This window comes from Podarcis filfolensis (assembly GCF_964270895.1).
Source record: "Podarcis filfolensis genome assembly, chromosome: 1".
Classification (NCBI taxonomy): domain Eukaryota; kingdom Metazoa; phylum Chordata; class Lepidosauria; order Squamata; family Lacertidae; genus Podarcis; species Podarcis filfolensis.
In genome coordinates, this window is record NC_139604.1 from 92842120 (window position 1) to 92868088 (window position 25969).

General features: G+C 43.8%; 1 protein-coding gene and 1 long non-coding RNA gene across 13 annotated transcripts in view; both read right to left on the reverse strand.

Annotated features, from left to right (window-relative positions):
* LOC310766305 overlaps window positions 1-25969 on the reverse strand; it is an 818379-nt gene that overhangs the window by 65259 nt on the left and 727151 nt on the right. The window lies entirely within an intron of this gene.
* Window positions 1-25969, reverse strand: part of MAPKBP1 (mitogen-activated protein kinase binding protein 1) — a 117075-nt gene that overhangs the window by 6102 nt on the left and 85004 nt on the right. For 2 of the 12 annotated variants that reach the window (XM_083609730.1, XM_083609731.1), the window contains 16 exons: window positions 25254-25379; window positions 23992-24062; window positions 23553-23674; window positions 22251-22326; window positions 21034-21145; window positions 20286-20349; window positions 19763-19888; window positions 12784-12932; window positions 12088-12137; window positions 10548-10727; window positions 9903-10072; window positions 8297-8433; window positions 6845-7024; window positions 6167-6242; window positions 4700-5001; window positions 2965-3876 (listed from right to left, as the gene is read on the reverse strand). In XM_083609730.1, coding sequence (XP_083465856.1) covers window positions 2965-3876; window positions 4700-5001; window positions 6167-6242; window positions 6845-7024; window positions 8297-8433; window positions 9903-10072; window positions 10548-10727; window positions 12088-12137; window positions 12784-12932; window positions 19763-19888; window positions 20286-20349; window positions 21034-21145; window positions 22251-22326; window positions 23553-23674; window positions 23992-24062; window positions 25254-25379 — 2853 coding nt within the window. Of the gene's footprint in view, window positions 1-2811; window positions 3877-4699; window positions 5002-6166; window positions 6243-6844; window positions 7025-8296; window positions 8434-9902; window positions 10073-10490; window positions 10728-12087; window positions 12138-12783; window positions 12933-19762; window positions 19889-20285; window positions 20350-21033; window positions 21146-22250; window positions 22327-23552; window positions 23675-23991; window positions 24063-25253; window positions 25380-25969 lie in introns of all 12 variants that reach the window. The other 10 variants (XM_083609726.1, XM_083609727.1, XM_083609721.1 and 7 more) reach the window with 5 other exon arrangements.

Genomic DNA, 25969 nt, shown 5'->3' on the forward strand with positions numbered 1-25969 from the left:
CCTGTGAAGCCAAAGCAGCCATCCCAAAGGGAGGCTGCTCACTGCACCATTCACTCTGCTGTTGACCTAGCCTCCTTCCAAATAATCCTCCAGTAGTAACTGGAATTTCTTGCCTCTTTCCAATCAGGAGGCAGATCCCAAGCATGATACAAGCAGGAAACACACAGAATCCTCTGAGGACGGAAATACTTACTCTCCAAAATTAAACTGAAGTGCAAGTGTAAAAGTCTACCTCCAAATTTAATTAAGAAAGCAGCGTGCCAGTGTTATTAGAAGTCTGAAAAATACTTGCCTAAACAAAGAACTTAACTATACATTAGGAAACATAATTCAAACGGGCAACAAAGAAGCATATTTCTTTTATAAGCATTCTAAGGGTGAGAAACAACATGGGGTAGAGGGATGATTGAGGGAAGCACATTTCAGCAATACATTGCTATCCTGCCCTTATTTAAAAGGCGGGCAACTTTGTCTGCTTGGTTGCCAGCTCATTAACCAAGCAGGGTCAGACATCTGAAGGCATGTAGTGAGACAAAGATGATAGACATACAAGTGGGATACACATACACAGGCACGATTCGACCTTTATTCTGTCCTCCCGCATCATAACTCACATGAGAGCCACTTAAAAATCCTCCCAGTAAATAAGTTAAAACAAAAGGTCTGTGGGTTTCTGAATGAGGGGGGGACGCACACAAGGAGAGGGGTTGGTTCATTAAAGGTTAATGGTGCCGGCTAACGCCTCAGATCCACATGGTCTTCATCTTCTTGTTAATTTACAGTATGAATACATTGTCTTCCATTATCTTGTCTATTACTCTTGCTAAATCAGAACACGAATTGTTCTCTTCTTATTGTCTGCGGATTTCTCCCATTGATTATTATGCATTTATATTCTGTTGAAATCAAAGAATGCCAGCATGTGTGCACAAACACACACAGGCAAGTTGGTAAAATTATTTAAATAGATGAATGAGAGCTATATAACTTCTGAAGCCGTGAGAATGAACCTTCAGACATGAATTTCATATGGTTGTTTTATGTAACCATATTTCAAATCCCACAGCATTTTCCTCCATAGATCTCAACGTACTGTTATCAGTGAGAAGTATGTGCACATCCAGCAGATGGGGAAAGACTGAGAGTAGATGTTTAGGTAACTTTGTACCAAAGTTACATGCAAGTTAATAGCAGAACAGAATATTAGAACTCAGTTTCCATCCATCCCTCCTATTGCCCAGAGCCCTGTGCTTTATTCTTCTGGTTGCAGCACTTTTTATATTAGCCGCAATACAAATTTTATGGAATTGCACAGCATTAACTGCACAGCCTGACACAGGAAAAACAGTCACTCAGATGGACTTATTAAATGCTGCTTTATGTTGATGATACTTTATGGGAAGGGGTTTGGGGTTGTTTTTTACACTGAGCTTACATTTATCTTCTTTAGGGATGTTGTGATGTTTTATTAATTACTTGATGCCTTTTATGATGTCTTGTAGATTTATTGGTTGTTAGCTGCCTTCATTGCTCAGAGATGGCAGAATATTAACAAAAATCAAACTTCCTTTTAACATACTCTAGTGAGCATCTCTCTCTTCATGTTTCACACCTTACCCATTTGCAGGGGTGTGTCAGTAAAGAAACATGCTACATCTTAGGAAAACGTTAATTGCCTCTTCCTGTTAAAATGATTCCATTTCAGGTGATCTTCAATATAGGTAAAGGGACCCCTGACCATTAGGTCCAGTCGTGGCCGACTCTGGGGTTGTGGCGCTCATCTCACTTTAGTGGCCGAGGGAGCCAGCGTACAGCTTCCGGGTCATGTGGCCAGTATAACTAAGCCACTTCTGGCGAACCAGAGCAGTGCACGAAACGCCGTTTACCTTCCCACCGGAGCGGTACCTATTTATCTACTTGCACTTTGACGTGCTTTTGAACTGCTAGGTGGGCAGGAGCAGGGACCGAGCAACAGGAGCTCACCCCGTCACGGGGATTTGAACCGCCGACCTTCTGATCGGCAAGTCCTAGGCTCTATGGTTTAACCCACAGCGCCACTCGCGTCCCCGATCTTCAATATAAACCAAGTCAAAAAACATTTGGAGTGGCTTGTGGTACATGACCATGCATTGTATGGCATACAACCATCAAATGCAACTGAGAAAAGGCCTGTGCTGCTGTTAGCTAACTAATCAAACATGCTGCAGGCACATCTTTCCAAGAGAGAACTGGACTCCAAAACTTCACTCTGGAGCAGCTTGGAAAACCTGAGAACAGTGGGAATTTACTTCCACAAGCTCCAGAGATGGTTTTTCCCACGCCTCAGCAGCAATGGCTGCACATTTAAAATAAGCAAGGGTACCTTGAATAAAACTTGCTCTTTTAAACTCAGCTAATATACCCACATAGGATATTAAGGGTAGCAAAGCAACTACACATTGGCCAGCTTTGTTTGCCAGCCATGTTCTCTTCTCTATATATAATAAATGAGTTCCTTCTCTCATTAGTGTCAGTCCAGGATTTCCCTTTTTACAAGTGAGCACAGGAAGACACTGTTGGCAATGATCAATGGAAGATTATGAAACAAATGATAAGTAACCTTATCACTGAAAGTCAGGCAAAGGTTTTCCTTCACCCAGTGTACAGCTTTACTTTAAAACTATATATTCACTCTTGTGCTAGTCCTACCAAGTGGATTGTCGCTTGAGCCACAACATTTGCTGGAACTAAGACAGAACACAAGACAAACTGGAAGCAGAAACTGAGGACAGAAAAGGGGGAAAAAATGAATGCCAGATTGAAATGTCTCACCATTGAAAGGATGGCTTATGGAACGAGACAGGTGCAGACAGGACGAGACAGGCCAGAAGCTGGACGTAAAGAAATGTGATGGAAGTGTGAAGCGATTCACAAAGACAGGAGACAGAAGGGGGAAGAAGATTAGAGATGGGTATCCGTGCACACCTGAGTCCTCTGCCAGGGCTGCCACAGTTGTGGGAGACCTTGGCCTGCTTGGTTCACGTGAGCAAAGCTCAAGCTGATTCTCCGGCACACAACCAGTGCTGCCAATTATCTCTTTGCATCTCAGTGGTCTGTATTCTGGAGATTTTGGGTGCAGACCATCTGAAAACTCTTTCAGTTTGGGGTTAGTAGCCCCCGGTTCTAGCTGGACTTGGACTTGGGTCCTCAACAACGTACGGTTCTCTTTTAGAGTCTCTGTAAAGGGACCTGCTGGGCTACTTTTACCAAGGCTTAGTGGCACAGCTGCTTGGTTTTCCAGCTTGGAGGCCCACCCTTCAGGAAACAAGTGCTTCTTTATACCAGTGCCAGCAGGTGACTGGGGAGATTCCAGCAGTGGTTTTGATTTGGCAGTCGGTGAGAAAGAAGCCAAAGTCGGTCTGTCAGGCAGAGATTTGGGGATGTCAAGGATCAAATGAGCCCGGTTAGAAGCTAGCTTGCTGTGAAAGGATTTGGGTGATGAAGAACTTGTAGCTTGCTGAAGAGGAGGTTTCACGAGGCCATTCTCCTTCACAAGCGGCTTGTTCTTCTCAGTGTCCCCTAAAGGATTCAGCTGCGTCTTCTCTGGTACTTGTGGGCTGACCTTCACCTCAGCCAGGTGTTCTGCAGAGTCGCCAAGGCATAGATTCTCTCCCACAGATACGCTGCGGGACATCTTGGCCATGAAGCTAGTGGTGGGGCTCATGTAGGACTTTGGTTTTGCAGCTTTGCTGTCTTTGGCTTGCAGAGAGCTGGAGCCATCCGTCTTCAATAGGGTTGCAGACAGAACCCGACAGCTATTGGATCTTGGATCTTTCTCACCTACCATTAGGGTCTGAGGACGTTGCCTAGCAGAAGGCATCCCTCCTGGAACCTTATCTGTGGAAATGGAAGAAGTAAGTGCACAAAACTGGTCTGGAGACAATCAAAATAGCTCCAGCTTTTTAATGTCATTACTATTTCATTTCAGCTCCTGGATGAAGCACTAGACAAAACAACTATGTTCAGAGAATCATTTTGAGCAACTGCCCCGTGTTCCAGACACCCTGTTGTCTCAATTTCTGACTCAATATGTGACCAGAGATAGCACTGCATGTACTGTTTTAACCTTTGTTCTGTGTGATGGGGATTACTGCAAACACCACCTCGTATTTGCAAAAAGAATGTGTTTCCTTTACAGCTAAAAGCAGTCAGAGGGCTACGAACGATGGCTTGGGAATCATAGTATTAATAAAAGTAGGTGTGGAATGCTTCTTTGATTGATGCAGAGCATCACACAACGTAAAAGCAGCCCCAGTTATACATGCAAAACCACTCTAAGGCTGTAAGTGGGAGAGTTTCACTAGGAGTGTTATCTGCACAAGCTGCACTAAAATAAACGGTGATTCCATGACTTTTGCTTGAGTTCCCATAAAAGAATTTCCAGGTGGATTGCTCATAGTATCTCTAAGAGTATCTACCAGAGGAAGCAGGTTAAGTCCTCCTCTTGCCATCACCAGTGACAGAAATTCTTTCTGCATTTCTCCAGCTCAGGCTACCCTCAAGGCATAGAGGAGGTACCTGTGGTGTTGACAGGGACTATCTCCCCAGCCCACCTCCAAAGCTGGTATATAATTGGCTCTCAACTCCAATGCTGGGCAGGTTTCTATTTTGGAGGTCTTTTGCTTTTAACGATTTCCACAATACCCAGCCACTTCCTTACCATTATGAACAAGGTCATGAACTGACTGGGATTTCCTCATCACCACTGCCCCATCACTATCAGGGAAAGGCCCAGGTGGTCTTCCAGGACCCCTGTTGATCTCTAATGCAGGTTTCCTCTTTCTCTGCATATAGAGTGATCTAAATGAATTAGCATCGTTTTGGAAGATGCCATTCTCCAGGGTCATGTTCTGGTGGTCAAGCCCATTTTTCAGCAGATCAGCAGAAACTTGCTTCTGAAAGTCAGGCAACTCGGTGGGCTTTCGATCCAATACCAGATTTGATGAAGAAAGTGACAGTTGCCTATAGAGACAAAGACAGGGCAGGATATATAAGGTCACAATACCATCACCATTTGAAATAAAAATAAAACAGTGCTATGTAGCTAATTTGGGGATGTGGTTCCTGCATTTAAGGGGGTTGGACTAGATGACCCTAGGGGTCCCTTCCAACCCTACATTTCTATGATTCTACACGGCAACAAGACAAGCTCTTACTGCCAAAATCCTCATACAAACACATTTTCCCCTTGGATGTATGGTGAACATAGACTAATCATAGACAAGACTACTATATAGGAGGGTTAAGTGAAAGGGGGGAAACGGAGAGGTTTCAGCAAGGGAAGATAAGCCATAGTTATAATCAGGGTTAAGGTTTTCTCAGCTCAGCATGCTACTGGATTCAGGCCCTCACTTTAGTCCACTTAAACTCTCTAGAGAAAGAGACCTGTACTCGTGGGATATCTGTGCCTGCTTTTCCGTCTCCTCTTCTACCTGAAAAGCAGGATGTTAGCACAGGCCTAAAGGCCTCAGCATACAGTTGTAGGCAATCAGGATAGACTGCTCTTCTGTTTGCTACTTTAGCAAAAAACCAGAACCATGTGCTCAGTAAACCCTAACATTCATAGACGCCCTTTTCTAATACACAAGATCACAATTTCCAACCCCCATCAGATTTAACAGGCTTCCTGAAATAATAATTTTTTTAAAAAACTAATGCAGTGTCTGGAGCTTAGTCAGCAAAGCAAGGAGTTTGCTAATGGAAGAAAACCAGATTAAAGCTCATTGGTAAAGCAAGACTGAGTAAGATTTTTTCACTGTCCAAGCTGAATGAAATGCAAAATCATTTTATAGCGCATAAATGGTGAAGAGTAAACCACATGGCAAAATTTAGTTCTTATATCAGCTAAAATGGATTCATCGACACAGCTGTGAAGTTCATTGGAAGACTGAAGAAAGAGAAGCAAAGACAGCCACCATGATCGAACATTGGGGTACCTGGGCCTTTCCAAATCACCCTCCCAAAACAGACGCAGTCTTTTTATAGAACAAGAAGACCTGGCTCTTCATAAGAGCAAGCCTTTTTTGCTAAGGTGCACCAGGAGCAGAAAGTTCAAGAGATGAGGTTGTCATGCCTGAGCCAAAGCAAGGCCGGACTATCCACCAGTTAAGAAAAACTGTGACTATACCTGAGAGCAGGAGACTGGGACAGAAACCGAGAAGAAATACTGTTTTCCGTTCTCTCCAGGGTCCTACATGATCCACCTACGAATTAAAAAGGGGGAAATGTACACAAATTAGGAGGTTTTCATTGTACAGTTTTGTTGCTGTAGACTGCTTTGATGCATGTTTTTCTGACATAGTGGCATATACATATTTTATGAATGAATGAATGAATGAATGAATGAATTGCAATGGATTCTAGTCCATCAAAGCTTATGCCACAATCAACTGGTTAGTCTTTAAGGTGCCAGATACTCTTGTTCTTACAATTCTACTCTTCATCACAATGTTTAACATGCCAACGTCTACCACTAGGGGCCACTGCATTTCTACTCAATTCCCAGCACAAACAGATGAGTCAAGCCAGTACTGTATTACTTTCCCCATAGGTCAGCAAAAAAGAGGAAGCTGCCATTTTGACAAGGCTCCATTCATTGTGCCACCAAGCTTGCAGGAGGTGCTACAGGTTTTATGTGCCCCACTTCTCATTGTATTCTCTAGTCTACCAATGGCATTTGCTTCCACGGTTGTCACAGGAGAGTCACAACAGGTGGGGACACTGATAGTCTAAAGTAGATTTAGTAGGAATACATTTGGGAACATCACAAAAAGGTCAAGAGTTTCCACTGGTTTTGAAAATGTACCCTTTTCACCGTTACTGGCCAGGGTCTCAAAATGCTGCTTGAGGAACTTCTCCTGATCTGGAGTCCTGGGGACATCTCCTTCCAACACACCAGCGCTGACATCCTCCTCATCCTCTTCTCCCACCTGTTCATCCAGATCGGACGTACCATCCACACTGAGAGGTTCTGTACTCTCAGAATCTAAAGTGGAAAACATGACACAAACATAACTTGCACAACAATGTAGATTGCACAGGGGGATCTGCAACAAAATGTTGGGAGTGTATCTGTTATCCCATAAGAAGAGTAATTTTGCAAGTGTTCATACCTGGCGGGGGGTGGGCGGAGAGGACAGAACTTTTCTTTTACCCCTTTCCTACTCCTGAAGCCTTTACTGCTCTATAGTACTGCAGGGAGAGGGTTCAGGTTTGTGGCTGGCCCTGAACTTGGATCATTTTATTCCTTTGTAGGAATGGTGGGAGTTCAGGAAAGTAGAACAGGGAAAAGGTGGCCTTTCCCCTTTCATGATTCCTGAGAAATTCTTGTTTAATACAGAGAGGGGGATTTATGTTTTTTAACACCCCACCGTTTCTTTAACCCTGAATTCCGCATGCCACCCTTCTCTGGGGTACTTACAATAAGTTGTTAGATGCTTGAACAAGTCAGTCTCCTCTCCCATAACCCTCCCCAGTTGTTAATCCATACAAGAACCTCAAACCTAAACTGGCCCACCAGGTCTCCTCATTCAGTTTGGCCCAAACCACACCCACCTGTGTCCATCAAATGACACCAGATGTTGGACAGGTAAGGCTGCAATGCCAAATTTGAAAGGAAGAGTCAGGCGTGCACTCTAAGCATGCTCTCAATTCTTCCATTCCAGCAGCTGCTTCCATTTGGTGCCTTTTTCTGTGGCTCTGCCCACTGCACTTGCTGTCTGGCATTGGGGAAGGAAAGCTCCCTTTGCCCATTTGGGAATGTGGTTGAGAGTTTTAGCTCTAAATGTTTTTTTGGGGGGTGGGGGGGGTTCCTGAGAGAAAGGGACAAATCCTGGTTAGGGATTTTGCATATACATATTTTTGGGGTGGGGTGGGGAGAGAAACTTAGGAGATGGTTGTTTGCAGCAGTGGCCATGCACCAGCTGCAAGATGAAGCTCTGTATATCAGTTCCCCCAGTAGGGCAAACCTGGAGGTACCACAGAAGAAAGACATTCATTCACCCACAAAGGTGCAATGAGAATATGAGAGAAAGTTAAATGTCTGCCAGTATTTCAAACAAGTATCAGAAGCATGCAAGACCTTTCCATCTGGAATGCTTTCTTGTGGCCAAGATTAAGCTGGCCTGGTGTGGTACTTGTTTTGGTTTTATATATTTCATTTTAACTCCTCCTTGTCCCTGCTAACTGTAGGTAGCATCTTGCTGAAATTTTCAGAATGGGGGTGGGGCACAAGTCCAAATAGTTAAAAATATCTCACCTTCATTAGGGCTTGAGAGGCGGCTGCTGCTGTAATCCACGGAGCAGGCACTGTCAGGGCTGTGTTTATCTGGGCACCCGTTGCTGTGGTAGCCTCTACCTAGTTTCCCATGGGGAAGTGCTTTTACCTGGAACTCGCTGAGAGAGAGGGGAAGAATCAAGTGTGAGAACCAGCATTGACAACTTTTAAACTATTACACTCTTAAAGACCTTACCTGTGCTACTAACTTCCCACCATTGCGAAAAGTAAGTTTTGTAAAGCCTAACCTTTTCACCATTTATGCACAATTATTTTGCACTTCATAAAGCTTGGACAGTGACATTTTGACTTTCCCCTTCAATTTCCATTATATTCTCTCTCTCTCTCTCTCTCTCTCTCTCTCTCTCTCTCTCTCTCTCTCTAGTATTTTCCTCATCAACTAAAAGACAATCAAGAGCCACATCCACAGAAAAATTGAGGCCTAAGCTACCATCTGTGTCTATGCCATATGTGAAAATCCTTACGGATAACCGAGCCAATGAGAGGAAAAACCAGTTTGCATATGGCATTTTAGGAGACTCCACACATCACCATGACAACAGTTCTCGGTCCTAACTCCAGCAGTGTATGTTTAGCTTAACGCAGCTTCTCTTAGCTCCGTGGCTGAAAGAAAAGGCTTTCTGTTTATGGAATACTTGGGAGTTCTTTTATGTTTAAATACTCCTAGTCACTGCGATTGAACTCAAGCATGAAGGTCACTAATGCTGAGAATATTATTTACACTAACTGTACCGCAGCTTGCAAGTTCTGTGCGTGCTGCGTCCATCAGGCTTCCAAACACTGCCCAGAATGACCTCCCCCCACTGCCTGACAGCTCCAGGAGTCCACAATCTGCTCTGTTTAAATCTTAGAACTATAACATTAGAAACATAAAGCAGAAGTGGCGGGGTGGGGAGTGAGGTGAGGTGGGAAGAGCACTAATAGTCAGGCTTTTTTATATATAAAAAAGCACCCTTCAGAGTGTAACAGCTTGTGGAGGCACATCCACAGCCCACAATCGTAACACTGTACGTTGGAAGCCGAGGAAATGAAACAGCTACAGAGGGAAGGGAGAGTTAAATGTTATAATTATGGGAGAGATCGCTGGAAGCAGGCCGAAGTCTCTCCGGTTTCTTCCAGTATTTTTATTATACCGCATGACTCCTCCAAGTCATGTTAGTGGCATCTCCAAACAACCACTGTTTTAGTTGTTTCAAGAACAAGCTCGGGAATTCTCTTACTAAATTCAAAACCAGGCAAGCGTGAAAGAAGAGGACGGAGAGCAGGAGAGGACAAGAAACTCACAAGACAGTCATCCAAGGAGAAATCTGGCAGCAGTAGTTCATATGTATGACTTGCTCACAAGCAAAGATTATGTTAACGGGCCTCATCTCATTGCGGCCTGCATGCTACAGTCAGGCCGACATTTATAAAACCCATCAGTAACTTTGGAATGTGGTGGACAGCATGGTGCCTCACCCAGATCATCAAATCATTATTATTATTTTTTCTTTGGGGAAGAGGGGGCGGGCATACAACCTTAATTAGCTAAAAGCAAGGCGCAAAAAAATGAATTTATTTTTTTTACCTGCTAACGTCTGCAGGGTGAATCTCATCTTGTTCTGGGTAGATGACACATTCCTCACTCTCCGAAGGTTCCAGTTCCTGGGGGAAAATCCCCCCTTCACAGGACACAAGGCGGATAACTTGGGGTCGAACGCAAGGCTGGTTTTCCTGAGGAGCTGCAGAGCCTCCAGCCTAGAATATCAATGCAGAAACAAAGCTAGTTTAGCTTTGGTAAAGCAACATGCAGAAAAACTGGAGTTAACATGGCCACTTCAGAGCCAACTCAATAGCCATATCCACCTGCCTGCCAGTCAGGCTACTGATTCTGTTCTAAGGAGCAAAGAAGCAGAATATCTTTTATTCATGGTTTTTATATTCCTACAATTCCCAGCAAACATTGGTCTGGCAGCTGATTGGTCATGATAGCTGCTCCATCTAAAGCCCAGAGCAGGATCCAATGCGCTAACCCACAATGCACTGCTTTACTACCCACGTAATATTATTGTATTATAGTATCCCCTGGTCAGAATTCAAAAAGGCAGGAGAGACTTCGTTGCAAAATGCCATGTGGTAGTTTCTCATCTCTTGCATTAAGAAGGGAAGCTCTTACATTATTGACACACAGAGGGAGATCAGGACGCTCTTCTTGGTCATCCCCATTGCTGACCTGGGAAAGAGAATCTCGGCTGGCAGAGCGGGAGACGGAGAAAGACTCCAGCTGCCGCAAGTCAAGCATCGATTTAACCGTCATCTCTAGGTTGCCTGTGGGTTGCGACCAACGACCACGCTGCCGAGGCGCCTTGCTCATGGTGGCCTCTGAACACTGAATCATTGCCATCTCTTTTGCCTAAAGGAAAATGAAATAACTTGTAAAAAGCAATGCCAAAGGAGCAGGACTGAACTGTTAATGAATCTGCTCAGAGGAGCAGAATGCCACAGAGTTATCATAGCAAAAAAAAAGTAGATGAAAAGGCAAGGCCAGAATAAGGTCTCTTAGAGGACAGTCAGAACAAAATCAGAGAGATAAGGCAACAAGAAAGGACATGTCCTTACTATGTTGTGGTGCCGTTATTTAAACATTACACATATTTTCAGCAGTATCTAGTTTCACCCACCAGTGCAAAACCTTGGGATATCTGAAAGACCTTGGATTTCAGTAGAGCAGACAACTGCTGCTTGATTGGTCCTAGGCAGCTTCTCCATGTTTTTCCTAGAAAAACACGGGCACCACAGTGCTCAGGCACCCCTCTATCCACACAAGACTCCTGGTCAATTTTTAAAAATTATGTTTTATCTGTTTTGCCTGATTTAGGGGTGGAGTTATGCACATCTCCAATTTTTCTTCTGTCAAATGGGTATTTTGCGATGCTTGTGATAGCTGTAGATTTCCAAATGTGTCCCTGTCTCCAAAAAGGGTTTGGCCGAGCACGATGACCTCTGATCAGCTGAGGAGATAGGGTACTCCTACTGCACTTTTGAGTAAAATATTTAATTGGTGTCAGAGGACTAAGAGTTTAGCTTGATATAAACCAGGCGGGGGGGGAGAGGGATGGGCATCCTATACCGTTTCTGATGGCATTAAGCCTCAAGAGGCACTGGTTGCATTCACATGTCATGACAAATCATAATTAATGGTTTGCAGATAACAAGTCAGTTGTGTTCACTTTGGTTCTCCCTGCTAGCACGCAGGATGTAAGTTCTGCTACCTGCATAGCTGACAAGCTGATGAACAAGCTTGTCTTGAAACAGGTGGCAAGGTGGTATTACCAATTCATACATGATCCATTCCGTTTTGGGAACACATTCCTATTTGAAGCATCCATGGCACTCTCAGAATATATGCCTCTCAATGCCAACCAGCTTTCTAAGAATAAATGACATCTTCTCAGCAGTCCTCAGCCTGTTTAAGGAGATCTGCAGTGGAGAGCCTAACACAACAAAGAGGTACATCTTGTACCTAGCAGGTAACAACCTCCACACAGTTGGTGCACTGGAGAAGCTGAAGCTGCTAGATATACTGGTAATTGAATCTGTGTATGCCTGGGCATTTAGAAATTGGCAGGCTATAGAAAAGGGGTGGTGTGAAGACTACATCAATGTATCATGCATCTTAGGGCAGGCTGACTCTGTGAATATCCATCTGCTCTTCAGCTGTTGTTCTTACATTTCAGAGGTGTTGGGTTTTTTTTAATGTATTGAAAACTCACCCTCCTCATTTCCCAGTGGGAAAAGCTTCTTGAAAGAGAAAGATCTGGATCTAGGAGGAGAAAAATACACAAGTCAACAAAGCTGATTTTCTTCCCACCATCACAAAGCTCTTTCACACACAATCTGTGTGCAACATCTTTGATTAAACAAAGATAAATCACAACAGAACCCATTTCTTTTTAAGCCCTATGAATATATGCATGCACATATCACTCGTTTTAGTAGGTTAATTAAGTAGTAATCTTAGAATTCTTATGATTCCCTAGTGGAAATAACAGCACCAACTTCCCGTCTCAGCTTAGCAAACTCCTGCATTGTCAGCTGTTGGCACAGATATACATTCAGTTGGACAATCTCATACAGCCATTGTCCTAGATTTTCGTGCCGGGTTCATTCTGAGTCATTTTCTGCCATACTCTCTCTACATGAATTACTCCAGGGCCACAATTGTTTGGAGAAACACTCTGTAAGAATTGGAAGTGCATGCTGGCACAATTGTGGGGAATGGCTGCCAAGTGTGCTTGTGCGCTGCTGGTTCACAGTACTTTCTCCTTGCAAGGACCATGAGGGCTGTGTGAAGAAAACAGCAAGGAACTGAGCAAGCCAGCTGTCAGCTTCTCTCCTGGTTCTTTCTTTATTCCCTATCTTTGGTTAAACTTCCTTCCAGAATACCATATGCTCCTCTTCCCATCTACCTGAATCCCTTTCAGTGTTGCCATTAGTCTGCACTTGGAAGGACTGCAGCCCATGTAGCTCATCTTCCTCATTCCCTTCGTCTTCACCATCTTTGTCACTGTCCGATGACAGCACTGGCACAGATGAGAGGACAGAGACTGACTCATGCCTAGAAAGGCAGAATGAAGAGAAACATTGGCATAAGGTATACGGTGTGCATCAACATTATTTATTCAAAACACTCTTGTGCACAGCTCCAGAACGCCACCATTAAGCCACAGCAACTTTAAACAGGAGGGATGAAGATGGAAATTAGATGCAAGTCTTTCTGACTTCCAGAAAACTTACCTTAAAAGTGCTACTGGTCCACAGATATGGTGAAAGCATATTAAACAGGCTAGAAACACACATCACCACAAATCCTTAACATAGCACTCTGAGGCAACATTAAGCAATTTTCAAGTCCCATCGGTTTTAGTGGGAGAGTTGCATGCACATATAAATCTCTCCCACTAATAATCTAAGGCACTTGAAAGTTATTTATTTGTGCCTTTAGATATTTCTTCTCATCCTTTCATGCTTTAATTTTATAAAGCGCAATATGAATTTTGTTGTGCTGCACAGAGGCAAATTTGATCCCTGCAGGGAAAGGAAGGAAGGTCAAAGAATGCAGTTATGAGAAAAGACAGTTGGCAATGTAAGACCAGCGCACCATAACTCAGTGTTATGTTGCACTGCTACACAATAAAAGAGTGCTTAGAATACCTGGGATGGATCCTTAATCAAAATGGATAAGGCAGGCATTCCTGGTATGAGCTCTGAGCATAAACCTTCCCCAGAGAGACTCACATTTTCCCCTTTCAGGCAAAGCAAGAACTGAACCAAAGCAACCAAAACTGCCCATTTCCAAGAAATGTCACATTTAAACCCATTGACATCACACCTGTTCCATGACTCTACACAAGGAAAGCCATGAGTGCCATTAGCAACTGCTATGAGTGCTGCAGCTAGGTGTTTCGAGCTAGGCATTATTCTGGAGACAAAAATAACTTAATCTACCAAATACAGGGCAGCCTGGAGAGGGAATAACTTTCCCTGCAATGTGCAAATTGCCAGCAGTACAGAAATAGGGCTAAGGGACGCCAACTTCCTTTCTGCAAATAGAGAATCCTTATTTTTCAAATTCGTACGCTCTTAAAACACTGTCCTGAGTCATCTAGAATGACTGCAGGGGGTGGGGGTGGCTTGCTGAGCCTGCCTTTGAGCAGATGGCCTGTTCCAATTGCCTTTGGTCTCCCTCAGTGCTGCACTTCCAAAATATCTTAGGGATTGGGGGCAAGGTGTCATCCATGCTCTGATGACATCACACTCCCATCAATCCATTCCATCTGAATAAGCAAAAGCAGAGCAGGTGTTACACCAGTGCCAAGAGACAGTAATGGGCTGGTCAAGTGTCAATAGTCAGAAATCCCTGACAATCTACTATGAACCACCCACTCAAAACTTCAGCTGCCCCAGATCTAAAAACATCCAGAATAGTCTGCTGGATCAGGCCAATGGTCCATCTAGTTCAGCATCCTGTTCTCCCAGTGGCCAACCAGATGCCCACAGGCACCAAGCAAAATCTGAGCACAATAAAACCTTTTCCTGGGATTTCCAGCACAGGAGCTACAGAAGCAGTGCATAGCCATCATGGCTAGTAGCTGTCAATAGCTTGCTCCTCTGTGAATTTCTCTCTCCACCCCCCAAAGCTTTTAAAGAGGATTAGACAAATAATGGGAGGCAAATCAGAGATCATGGCTGTCTGTGGTGAAAGGGAGTACGCATCCACCTATTTGGGGTTGTGCTGATCTCTTTCAAATGGCAGCAACCCTTGGGAGCAGGAAAATACCAGCAGTAGTAAGCAATACAGGCAAGGCTTTTATAAAGTGTTTTGGGTACAGGCCTGCGCTTGAAAAGAAGTGAGGAAAACACCAGCAGGCCATGCCTTGAAGCAGCTGCCTCCCATGCAGGCGTTAGGTGTGCTTCCACATGCATCAACTGCAATAACATTTCCACAGTTGTTGCTGGTTGCATGTGCATCACCGATATGACTGAAGAATTTTCCATAAAAGGGGGGAAAACTTATAATCATAGGGTGTAACTTGTTTTCTTAGGCACTAAGAATGCTAGCTTATTTTTTAAAGCTTTTTTAGATGGCATGCGTATGTATATTTAAAGAAATTAAATGACATGCCTTGTTACAATCATATTTATCCTCTTTATCCAGGCTATGGTCAGCACTGCCTTGATTCAGTGCCATGCGCTACTCAATGTGTATCTGTTTGCTTTACCACTTCCACCAAATAATCCCACCAACTCAGTTCTTCCACCTGTCAGGTGGGCATCATTGCCATTCTAAGAGAATGAGGGAAGTCCGTGGTGAGTTCTGGCACCTCTTTTTCTAGAAAAGTAGCACTGAGTACAAGCGATCTACCTTCAGCGCAGAAGTGCTCATCAAAGCCAACTTTAATTCTCTCTTGACAAGTACACTTCATCCAAAATCACCAGGAAAAAAGAAGGGAAAACTATAACCATGATCTCAGTTCATAAAAGCCTTTAAGCTTCACAGCTTATGTTTAGATAATATAAAATATTTCTTGTTGAGAGGGTAGGGGAAGCTTTCATAAGGATAATTGGACAAGGGAGGGGAACAACAACAAGAAAGCAAAATGTGTTTTTAAACTGTATAAATCAACCTGTGGTCCTCCACATGTTGTTGAACTACATATCCCATCATCCCTGACCATAGGCCATGTTGGGAGTTGGGGAGTCCAACAACATCTGGAGGGCTATACATTCCCTACCCCTGGTATAAACATTGGCCTGAAAATCTTCTCCCACCCCTCTCTACAAGTAAAACAACAACAACACAGCATTATTTGCCAGCAGGTCCCAGGGCAGGTTGAAACAATTTAAAATTAAAATTAAAAACGGTTATAACAGAATACAGTAACAGGAAATCAACATCAGGAAAAAAGGAATCCAGCATAAAAATCCCTGTCATTAGAATCTGAAACTTGAACAAAGCATAAACAAAATAAATTTTTTAAGATGTACCACAAATTAATTCATTATTATGTAAATAGATGCAGGGATCCATGTGAGTCTCAGTGACTATCAGATGCGCATTCCATCACAGTGGGACATATATCCGGTCCCACTGAACACAGTCTTCAAAAAAACCAAAACAACCACCATGGCTGAGAAAATGTGCAGTGGGCTCCCATCTTCTCTCCTCCTCACACCCCCCACCCTGTTGCGTTTCATTTTCTCATTTTCTTAGTATGCTCTAACTATAGTTTGCTGCAACATCCAAATCTGTAACCACAATTAGTGCCACTTCCACAGTATGGTTTGCAACCAACTTCAGTCCAAACCAGGCTTTCAAATCGCGATTTGGAGGGAAAGTACTGTCCATAATTTTCTGAGTCATGGCAAACCATGATTTGAAATACATCGGAAGCAGAGGAGGGAGAACATGTGGCCAATGGCACATTCCTAAACCTGTGCTTTGTAAGAACAGGTCCATATTATATCTGCTAAGAGGACAGAGAACATGACATTTCAAACTGAAGCATTTCCATTCTCCCCCTTGCCACATCAGCAGAACATAATTCTCAGAAGATTCCACAAGCTCATTCATTTTGTGGTGTTCTCAGTAACACTACCAAAGGCACTAGGTGGCTTCCAAATGCATCTTACATCCATCACCTCCTTTCTTATACCAAGTTTAAACAATGGAGCTAGAAAGGTGAGCTAAAAATATCACAGAGCAATTAAAAGATTTCTGCAGAACTTTTCCCTAGCTACACACGAACCAACATCCTTACAAAGATCAAGCAGCAACAAAATCGATGTAACCTCAATCCAATCCAAAATAAATGAATACCCATTTTTAAAAAAAAGTTTCTTACACAACTTCCCCAGCTTTTAAGCTCCTTACAGTGAAGCTTACATCCTTCCGACATTCATCAAGCAGCGCTCCTCAGGTCTCTCTACTCATATCCAACAACTAGGGCCAGTGCAGGAAACAATCCTTTTAAATGCTGACCAGACAGACAGCACCCAGCTTAATCAAAGAGGTCACCAAACGTGTTTTCCAACAAGCTGCAGGGCTTGGTATGTGGCAGACTCAACCTTTCCCAGCAAGAGCATGTGACAAGCAAGCTTTATAATATTGACTGAAACCGGCAGTGCCTGACACACAGGCTGCCCCTCAAAAAAGGCAAAGGCTGTGTGTGCAGCTGCTGGAATGGCAAAGAGTTTGCTATAAAAAGAACACTGCTCCACAGCTCCAGCATTTTTGGCTTGAAAAGGCTTCTCCACAGCAAACTGCTGAGGCATAGCAGGGAAGGATATTACTGAGGCACCAGCAGGATTTAATGTCAGCAATGACTCAGCAGGGATTAGAACTTTGCAATACCAGAGCAAATAGAACAGAGCACTTTTGAGCACATGCAAAATGCTTTCCTCCTCATCTACCTCCCCTTTCTGACAACAAAATACTATATACTGTTGGACTCCAACTCCAGCCCCAGAAAGCATAGCCAATGGGCAGGAATGCCCATAGGCAGAAAGCATAGCCAATGGTTCAGCAACATCTCGAGTGTTACCTATTTCCCCATCCCATCCCAGCTAGACAAGTTTGTTCATAGCTATACAGTCTGACTATTGCTACCACATACAGTCAAACCTCGGTTGTCAAACGTAATCTGTTCCAGAAGCCTGTTCAGCTTCCGAAATGTTCAACAACCAAGGAGCGGCTTCTGACTGGCTGCAGGAGCTTCCTGCAGTCAAGTGGAAGCTGCGTCGGACGTTCAGCTTCCAAAAAACGTTTGAAAACCAGAGCATTTAGTTCTGGTTTTTTGGCATTCGGGAGCCGAAACGTTCCAAAACGAAGGCATTCGGGGACCAAGGTTTGACTGTACTGTATGTTCCTTTGTACAGAAATCTGGCTAACACCACTCACGTGATCTTCCTTTGCTCAGAATAGAATTCTATGCTTGAGCAAAGGCTTTCTGAGAAACATGCTGGATAACGGTAGATATTTTTAGGCTAAACTAAATAAAGCACATACCTAAGGGACGAAGCCCGCACAACCCTCCTCAGGCCTTACCCTCAGGCCATTCTGGTGAGGCTCTGCTCTGCGCCCCCTTCTTATTTATTTATTTAATTATTATTATTATTATTATTATTATTATTATTATTATACCACACCCTTCATCCAAAGATCACAGAGCAGTTTACAATATAAAAACACAAAACTATATAGCATAATAACAAGCAAAAACAATAGCCCTCCCACACACAGTTTAAAATGCCACTGTTTAATGAGCCAAAGGCCTGGGAGAAGAAGAATGTTTTTGCTCGGTGCCTACAGATACGTAACAAAGGCTCCAAGAAAGCCTCTCTGAGGCGAGCATTCCGCAAGCAGGGCGCCACCACAGAAAAGGCCTGTTCTTATGTTGCCACCTTCCAGACCTCATGTTGAGGAGGCATATGAAGAAGGGCCTCAGATGATGAACCAGGTCGGTTCATATGAGGAAAGACGGTTCTTGAGGTATTGTAGTCCTGCGCCTTCAAGGCTTTATAGATCAAAACCAGCACTTTTATTTGGAAAATAACTCGCAGGCAGTGCAGTTGGGCCAGGATCTGTGTAATATGCTCAAACCAATCTTGCTCTAGTGAGCAACCTGGCTGCTGAATTCTGCACCAGCTGAAGTTTCCGAACAGCCTTCAGAGGCAGCCCTACATACAACACATTGCAGTAATCTGACGTAGAGGTTACCAGAACATAAACCACAGAAGTTAGGCTACCCCTGTCCAGATAGGGGCGCAGCTGAACCACCAGCCAAAGCTGATGGAAGGCACTCCACATGGTTGAGGCCACTTGAGCCTCAAGTGACAGCAAAGGATGCAGAAGTACTCCAAGTTATGTACCAGCTCCTTCAGAGGTAGTGTAACCCCATGAAGAGCAGGTAACCTTCCATAATGTTACCAGAGGAACATAAGGTATGACAGTGGTATAGATTAGAGAGCCCATAGTTGTTTAATGAAAACCCCTTCGTACAGATGCAGAACTATCACACAAGTTTGTAGTCTCCTGTCATCAACAAATGCAAAGTAAAACATGGGGTGGAATAGTGATCTTCAGCTAATGGAAGAAGTTAGCCATTGAAATGCTCAGCAATTTCCCTAGTATTACCCCACACCCTCCAAAAATCTACTCCAGTGGGCTGGGGGACCCTCTGGAGCAGACTTAGAGGGGAAATCACTGAACATAGCTCACCCCCTCACTATTCTGCTGACGGACTCTTTCCATTAACAAAGGAACGAGGAATCTGTGGCCCTCTGAAGTTGCTGTACTACAGCACCCATCATCCCTGACCACTGGCCAAGATGGCTGGGGCTCATGGGTGTTGAAGTCCAACAACATCTGAAGGGTCACAGTTCTCCAACCCTGCATTAGAAGATGGCCACATCTGGAGAAAAAAAGAGTAAAGGTAAAGGACCCCTGGACGGTTAAGTCCAGTCAAGGGCAACTATGGAGTTGCAGCGCTCATCTCACTTTCAAGCTTAGGGAGTCAGCGTTTGTCCACAGACAGCTTTCCGGGTCATGTGGCCAGCATGATTAAACCGCTTCGGTGCAACGGAACACCGTGACGGAAGCCAGAGCACACGGAAACACCATTTACCTTCCCACGCAGCGGTACCTATTTATCTACTTGCACTGGTGTGCTTTCGAACTGCTAGGTTGGCAGGAGCTGGGACAGAGCAATGGGAGCTCACCCTGTAGCGGGGATTCGAACCACCAACCTTCTGATCGGCAAGCCCAAGAGACTCAGTGGTTTAGACCACAGCACCACCCGCGTCCCTCCACATCTGAATTTCCACTTGATTATGCAGCCAGTAAACACCTCTTATTACTGAAAACTGTCCGTAATGGCTTCCTCCTACCTGGCAAGCCCAGCAGGTTTGCCTGGCTGTGCTTTCTCCGCTTGCTTCCCTCTCTGCTTCATGTCTGCCAGGCGCTGCCGCATGTTGATGGTCATCTCCGAACTCAGACGCCAGATGAAAATACAGCTGTAAGCAGGAAACACAGAAACAAGTCTTGTCTTACTCAAGAACCCCAATTCTACTCAGATACACATTCCTGTAGAAGATTCGTTCTCCTGCAAGTTTCTATATCCTCCTCAATACCTGAGGCTAGAAGCTCAGTGCCGTCTCCTCAGTGTACCTGCCTGGTGCCCACTGCTTCCCACCTTCATACTGACACTTCAGAAAGCCCAGGATGCACCTCTTTCCTCATAATTCTTCAAATATTATCACACCTCACAGTGGGAGGCCTATGTTAATACTCTTTCAATGCACAGAGTCAAGGCCATTTGCCCATCCACCCCATTTTTTTTTAAAGTAACTTTTAAGCATCCACACCCACTGATGAAAGGAAGATCTAAGGCAGAAATATCCCTTTGCTTACCTGTCACCAGAGACCGAGATCAAGTGTTTGCAGTCATTGCTGAACATCATCCCAGTTACAATCTCTGTAAATGTCAGAAGGACAAGGAGAACAGATCTTGAAGCACTGTCATGTGCAATGACTTCAAATGAACAGCTTGGAGTTCTATGACCATAAGCCCTGCAGGATCCGTTGCCTAACCCTTACCGATTGCATCAGGTTCACATGTAATACCAAAACAAACCTGAAGGATTACAGAGGGCAGGAGGCAAAGACAAAGCAGCAGGTGGACTGATCCTTCCTTCACCAGAGGACCCACTACTACCAACTGTCCTGTGTGGAAGGGAAGAGGGCAGGTAGGCAAAGACAATGCCAGGTACCAACTCCTGATGAAGCCAGGCTAGTTCTTTTCTAAGTGCGTGGTTTTTAATGTATCAATTGTGTTTTTAAAAAATTATGAGCCACTTCCGAGGCCACCAGTCAAAAATCATATGAAACCATTCAACAAACCCACTATATGGATTAATTAAAATAAAACATACCACTGCTGAAACACCTAAAGGGCACCTCATTTGCAATTGCACCAGCTCACCTAAGTACTCAACATAGAGAAAAGTATTATTTCTATGAAAATATGTTTTATCAAATGTGGTACTACCAAATGTGGTACTATAACATGCTCCCTTCATTTAAAAAAAACAACCATGGAATGTAAGTCACTAAGAATTTTCAAGCAACATTCACCATCAACAAAGGCTCAGTGATTTACCTGAATGCCCATACATTGTGGCCACACACTCGCCTGAGTAGAAATCAAAGATAGAAAGGTTCTTGTCAGAGCAGCTTGTAGCAATATAGAGACCAGAGGGATCTGTTTGCACCTGAAACAAATGACACAGAAAAAAAGAATAACAATAAAATATATCTGTGCTATGGTCTCTTGGCTTTAGAAAGTCTAGTTTGCAGGATTTTGCTAAGTGCACACAACCAGGTGGGTATGTTTCTGGGTATGAGCATTATTCAGGCCAGAGGATAATAATGCATAATCACATGCTAACAAAGTTAACTAAAAAGCAGATGAGGCTTTGGATCCAAACTCTCCTATTCTCCCCCCAAAAAAACCTTAAAGGGGGGTAGAGTTCACCAGCCATGTAACTGGTATATACACATTAGACAATAGAGGTTAGGATTCCCTCAGAAGAATAGGATTTATCTAATGTTAGCATTGTTCTAGATTCTCAGATCTCTCCACCCTGGCAATATTGTCATCTTCTGTGTCACAGATTTCTAGCAATCTGCTTTGCTGAAAAAATCTGGAAAGCAAACAAACTGATCTGGCTAGGAGAGGCTCTTCCTGAATCAAGGCTAAGAGAGCTGAGAAACAATAAACAAAACTGTTTTGGAGACTGAATGCAAAGTTATTGTATATGTTTCCACAACACAGCATGCAAGAATCATCAAAAGGGAATAGAGGAAGTGCCCCAGGATAATGCATGACGTGCACAATGGGGAGAATGTACCATATTCAAATATGCTTATTCAGCACCACCGGATTTCTTGTCCATATGGATCAGTTTAGAGTAGCAGCAGATAAATTATCCACAGATGCCACTTTAAAACACAGCACTTTTATCGAGAAACCCGAAGCCAATACTTATTTATTCATCCCCGTTTTTAGCGCAGAGTGATTCTTATGGATTTTAACTACTTACTTTCTGGAGTAATGGTAATAATTTTATCCACATCTTTATAATGTTATCTTTCATTTATACCCAGAATGTATTGAGAATAGATCATCCATTCTGCAATTTGCACAAACATACACCAGCAACAAATGACATATTCCCAAACGTAAGGTCTTCACATTACATGGAATTAAGTTGAAATCTAGCCCCTCAATCAGAGCACCAAATCAAGCTGCACATAATAAAAAGGTCACACAAGGAAAAATGGAGCCGTGAGAGGCAAAACCGATAAAGGCCTTACTTTAATGAGGGTGCCATCTTCACTTTGGGATCCCTTGTACAGCTTTTTTTGCTTCCCACTGCTAATGTTGAAAATCCTGAGAGGTAAACAAGACATTATCATTAATAAGGCCCTGCTATAGCAGAACAAGAATTGCATCTCAGGACTGTAATACCTCAAAGTACTGCCTCTCATATAAACCGACCCAGACTCTGCATTCATCCTCTGAGGCCCTTCTTCATGTGCCTCCTCCACGTGTGGTCCGAAGGGTGTCAACATGAGAACAGGCCTTTTCTGCAGTGGCTCCCCATCTGCCGAATGCTCTCCCAAGGGAGGTTCAGCTGGTACCTTCATTACATATTTTTAGGAGCCAGGCAAAAATGTTCCTCTTCAACCATTTGGCTGATTAATATCCTACGACCTTTTAAATGTGTTTGTGGGAGGGGCATTATTGCTTTGTTGCTTCATCTTGTATTTTTATCTTTTGAACCGTCCTGAGAAAGCTAATAAAATATAAAATAAATAAAATCTAGTTCAAACAGTGAGTGGCCAGCCAAATATCTCTGGGAAGCTCACCAGACAGACTTCTAGCATTCGGGGCCTCTTGTCTGGTGGGTCTTGAACATGTGACAGTTTCATTTAGCCCTGCATAGTTATTAGCTGTAAAGATCCACCTCCCTTTCAAAAGAGATATCTAACCTAGTGGCCACTCCACCTACCCATCCGACACATGAGTGCTCCAGCCACTCTTCTCTTGGGATCATAGCATCAGAAGGGGCCTCCAAATGACACCTACCCTAACCCCTGGCCAGTGCAAGAAATCCTCTGTCAATAGATTTCTGCATACTGTCTTTGCATTAGGTGTGACTGAATAGTGAGAAGAAGCTAGTCCCAGGCATTGGTTCTTTGAACAGTGAAGTTGGAACAAGTCAGGCACTCACAGGATGGTTTTCTGATTAGTAGTGCCTTCACCCACCTCCCCCAACCTGGTGCTCTCCATATGCTGTTGGACTACAACTCTATGTAACCAACCCTAGGATCTTACAGTACAAGGCAAGGGAGGAAATCTAATTGATTGATTGATAATAATTAAAAAAACCTCCCACCATCCCTGATCATTGACCTTGATGGCTGGGGCTGATGCAAGCTGCAGCCCAAAAATCTAGAGTGCACCAGGGTGGGGAAGGTTGGGAAGGAAATTTTAAACCTTGATTTGACTCCATTGGTCATGTTTACTAAGAAATGACACACTGAGTTCAATGGAACTTGTTCTCAAGTCTAAGCTAAGGAATAAAATGTTTAGATCCCAACTAGTGAACCAACCTGATATTACGGTCCTGGCATCCAATAGCAGCATACTTCCAGTTAGGGTCCACATCCATGTCGTACAGAGTGGTCTTCCTAACAACATGGTGCGTACGAGTAAAGAGAACCCCATCAGCTGTCTAAGTACAAGAAAAAAAACAGCAGCAATGAAGACCGGGGCACTTCAATGAAGACCAGGGTATTCTTTCCAAGCAAGAGATAAAAGCGCCCTCCTTCGAAACAGTTACACAAAGAGGCTGAAATTATACAGTGGCTGAATGGCTCCATTACTAGCAGGCCTCCTGCAACATAGTTTCTTACATATTTTTTTTAAAAAAGTCAAGATGGGAAAGAAACAAGGCCTTGACCACCATCCCAAGCCTTTCCTCTCATCTTCGCTCTTAAAATAGCTCTACTCCAGAAGTTACACAAAGAGAGAATACTCTAATGGAATTACCTTCTGTGCAGTGCGGAAATAGATACTCTTATCTGCTCCACAGCTGATCATTTTCACCTTTCCATCATTGGCTAGAGAAGGAGAGAAACAGGTAGGCCCATGAGCAAGCGGACATGCAATACAAAACTTAAATTTCTTCAGTTTATTTGTGCCTTACAGTCCTTCCTGTATATGGCATATTACTATTCCTGCCAGTCTGTGTTTTAAAGCAGCCTTCTCAAACATTGTGTTTTAGAGTACAGGCTCCATCACCATGGCTGGGGTTGATTGGACTTGCAGGCCAGAACATCTGGAGAGCACCAGGGTTTGGAGATGATACTTTAAGGTTTGTTTTTTTTAAAAAAACCAATGCACTTTTCCACCCTAGCAAACCAGGCTCTGTTCCCTTTGAAGGAGCACAAGGGTGAAAAATAGCAAACAGGCCCATTTCTGTTTGATTCTCACAACCATCCTGTGAGGTAGGCCAGGCTGAGAAAGCATGGCTGGCCAAAGTTTACCCAGTGAGCTTCTTGGCTCAGTAAGCATCTGCACAGAGGTTTCAAATCCAAGTTATGTATTGCTATGCCACACTTAATTAACCCATACAATCTCCGCCCCCCCCCAACAAACCACTTTAGAGGTTTTACAGTATTTACAATTAGGCGATATACAAATTTTGCTAACGAAAAGTCTGAACCGTGAATAGAGAGTAAGTGTACCACATCTGCAAATAGCTCCACATCACCCGTGCAAAAGAGCCAAACCACATGTGATAGGATAACACAAACCAAGGTCAATTTGGCAGCAGAAAGGGGTGAAGATAACTTTCTGATAATGTGTGAACACAGCAGCCTTATACCAATTCAGGCCATTGGCTCATCTAGCCTAGCACTGTGTACGATGACTGGTAGGGTCTCCCCAGAGTTTCAGACAAGGGTCTCCCCACTCCTACCTGGAGATGCCAATGATGAAATCTGGGACTTTATGGATGCAAAGCAGATGCTCTCCCACTGAGCAGTGGCCCTTCCCCAACTGAACACTGAATATGAGCAAATGAATGTTTTGTTGCATGATGTCTGCTGCACTAACCAGTTGTCTTTCCTCTACTTGGAAAGTTTGCAGTATTCCAGAGGCAGAAAGGAAAGGAACCAGGATGTTATGGGAAGTGGGTACCCAAATGCAGCAATCAGCTAGGGAAACTGTCAAATGTCTATCAGCTACTTGTAACTGCAATGAGGAACATTTGTCGAGTTAACAAAGGCAGTTGCACTTGACCCCGTTACCTGCAAACTTCACGGCTGTGATAGAGGACGAATGCTCATCCAGTGTCTGTTGCAGGCTATAATCCTTCCCTGCATCCAAAACATGAATCAGTCTGTCTCGACTGGCTGATGCTAGAAGCTTCAACCCTGTCATAAAGATATGAAATGAGAAAATCCTTTAGTTGCTAATGCATTTTCTCAAGCTGGACTTCAAAAGGACTGCAGTATGTTGTGATACAATGGTGCTTTCCTCATGTTGGAGGATGGTTGGTGGTTAATGGACTGAGGTTGAATCCCAACAAGACGGAAGTACTGCTTCTGGGGGACAGGGGGGTGGACATATGTGGGGGACTCCATGCTCCTGAATGGGGTAACTGTGTCCCTGAAGGACCAGGTGCACAGACTGGGAGTCATTTTGGACTCACAGCTGTCCATGGAGACGCAGGTTAATTCTGTGTCCAGGGCAACTCTCTACCAGCTCCATCTGGCATGCTGGCTGAGACCCTACCTGCCTTCAGACTGTCTAGTTATCTCCCACTTGGACTACTGCAATGTGCTCTACGTGGGACTACCTTTGAAGGTGACTCGGAAACTACAACTAATCCAGAATGCGGCAACTAGATTGGTGACTGGGAGTGGCAGCCAGGACCATATAACACCAGTCCTAAAAGATCTGCATTGGCTCCTGGTACATTTCCCAGCCCAATTCAAAGTTTTGGTGCTGACTTTTAAAGCCC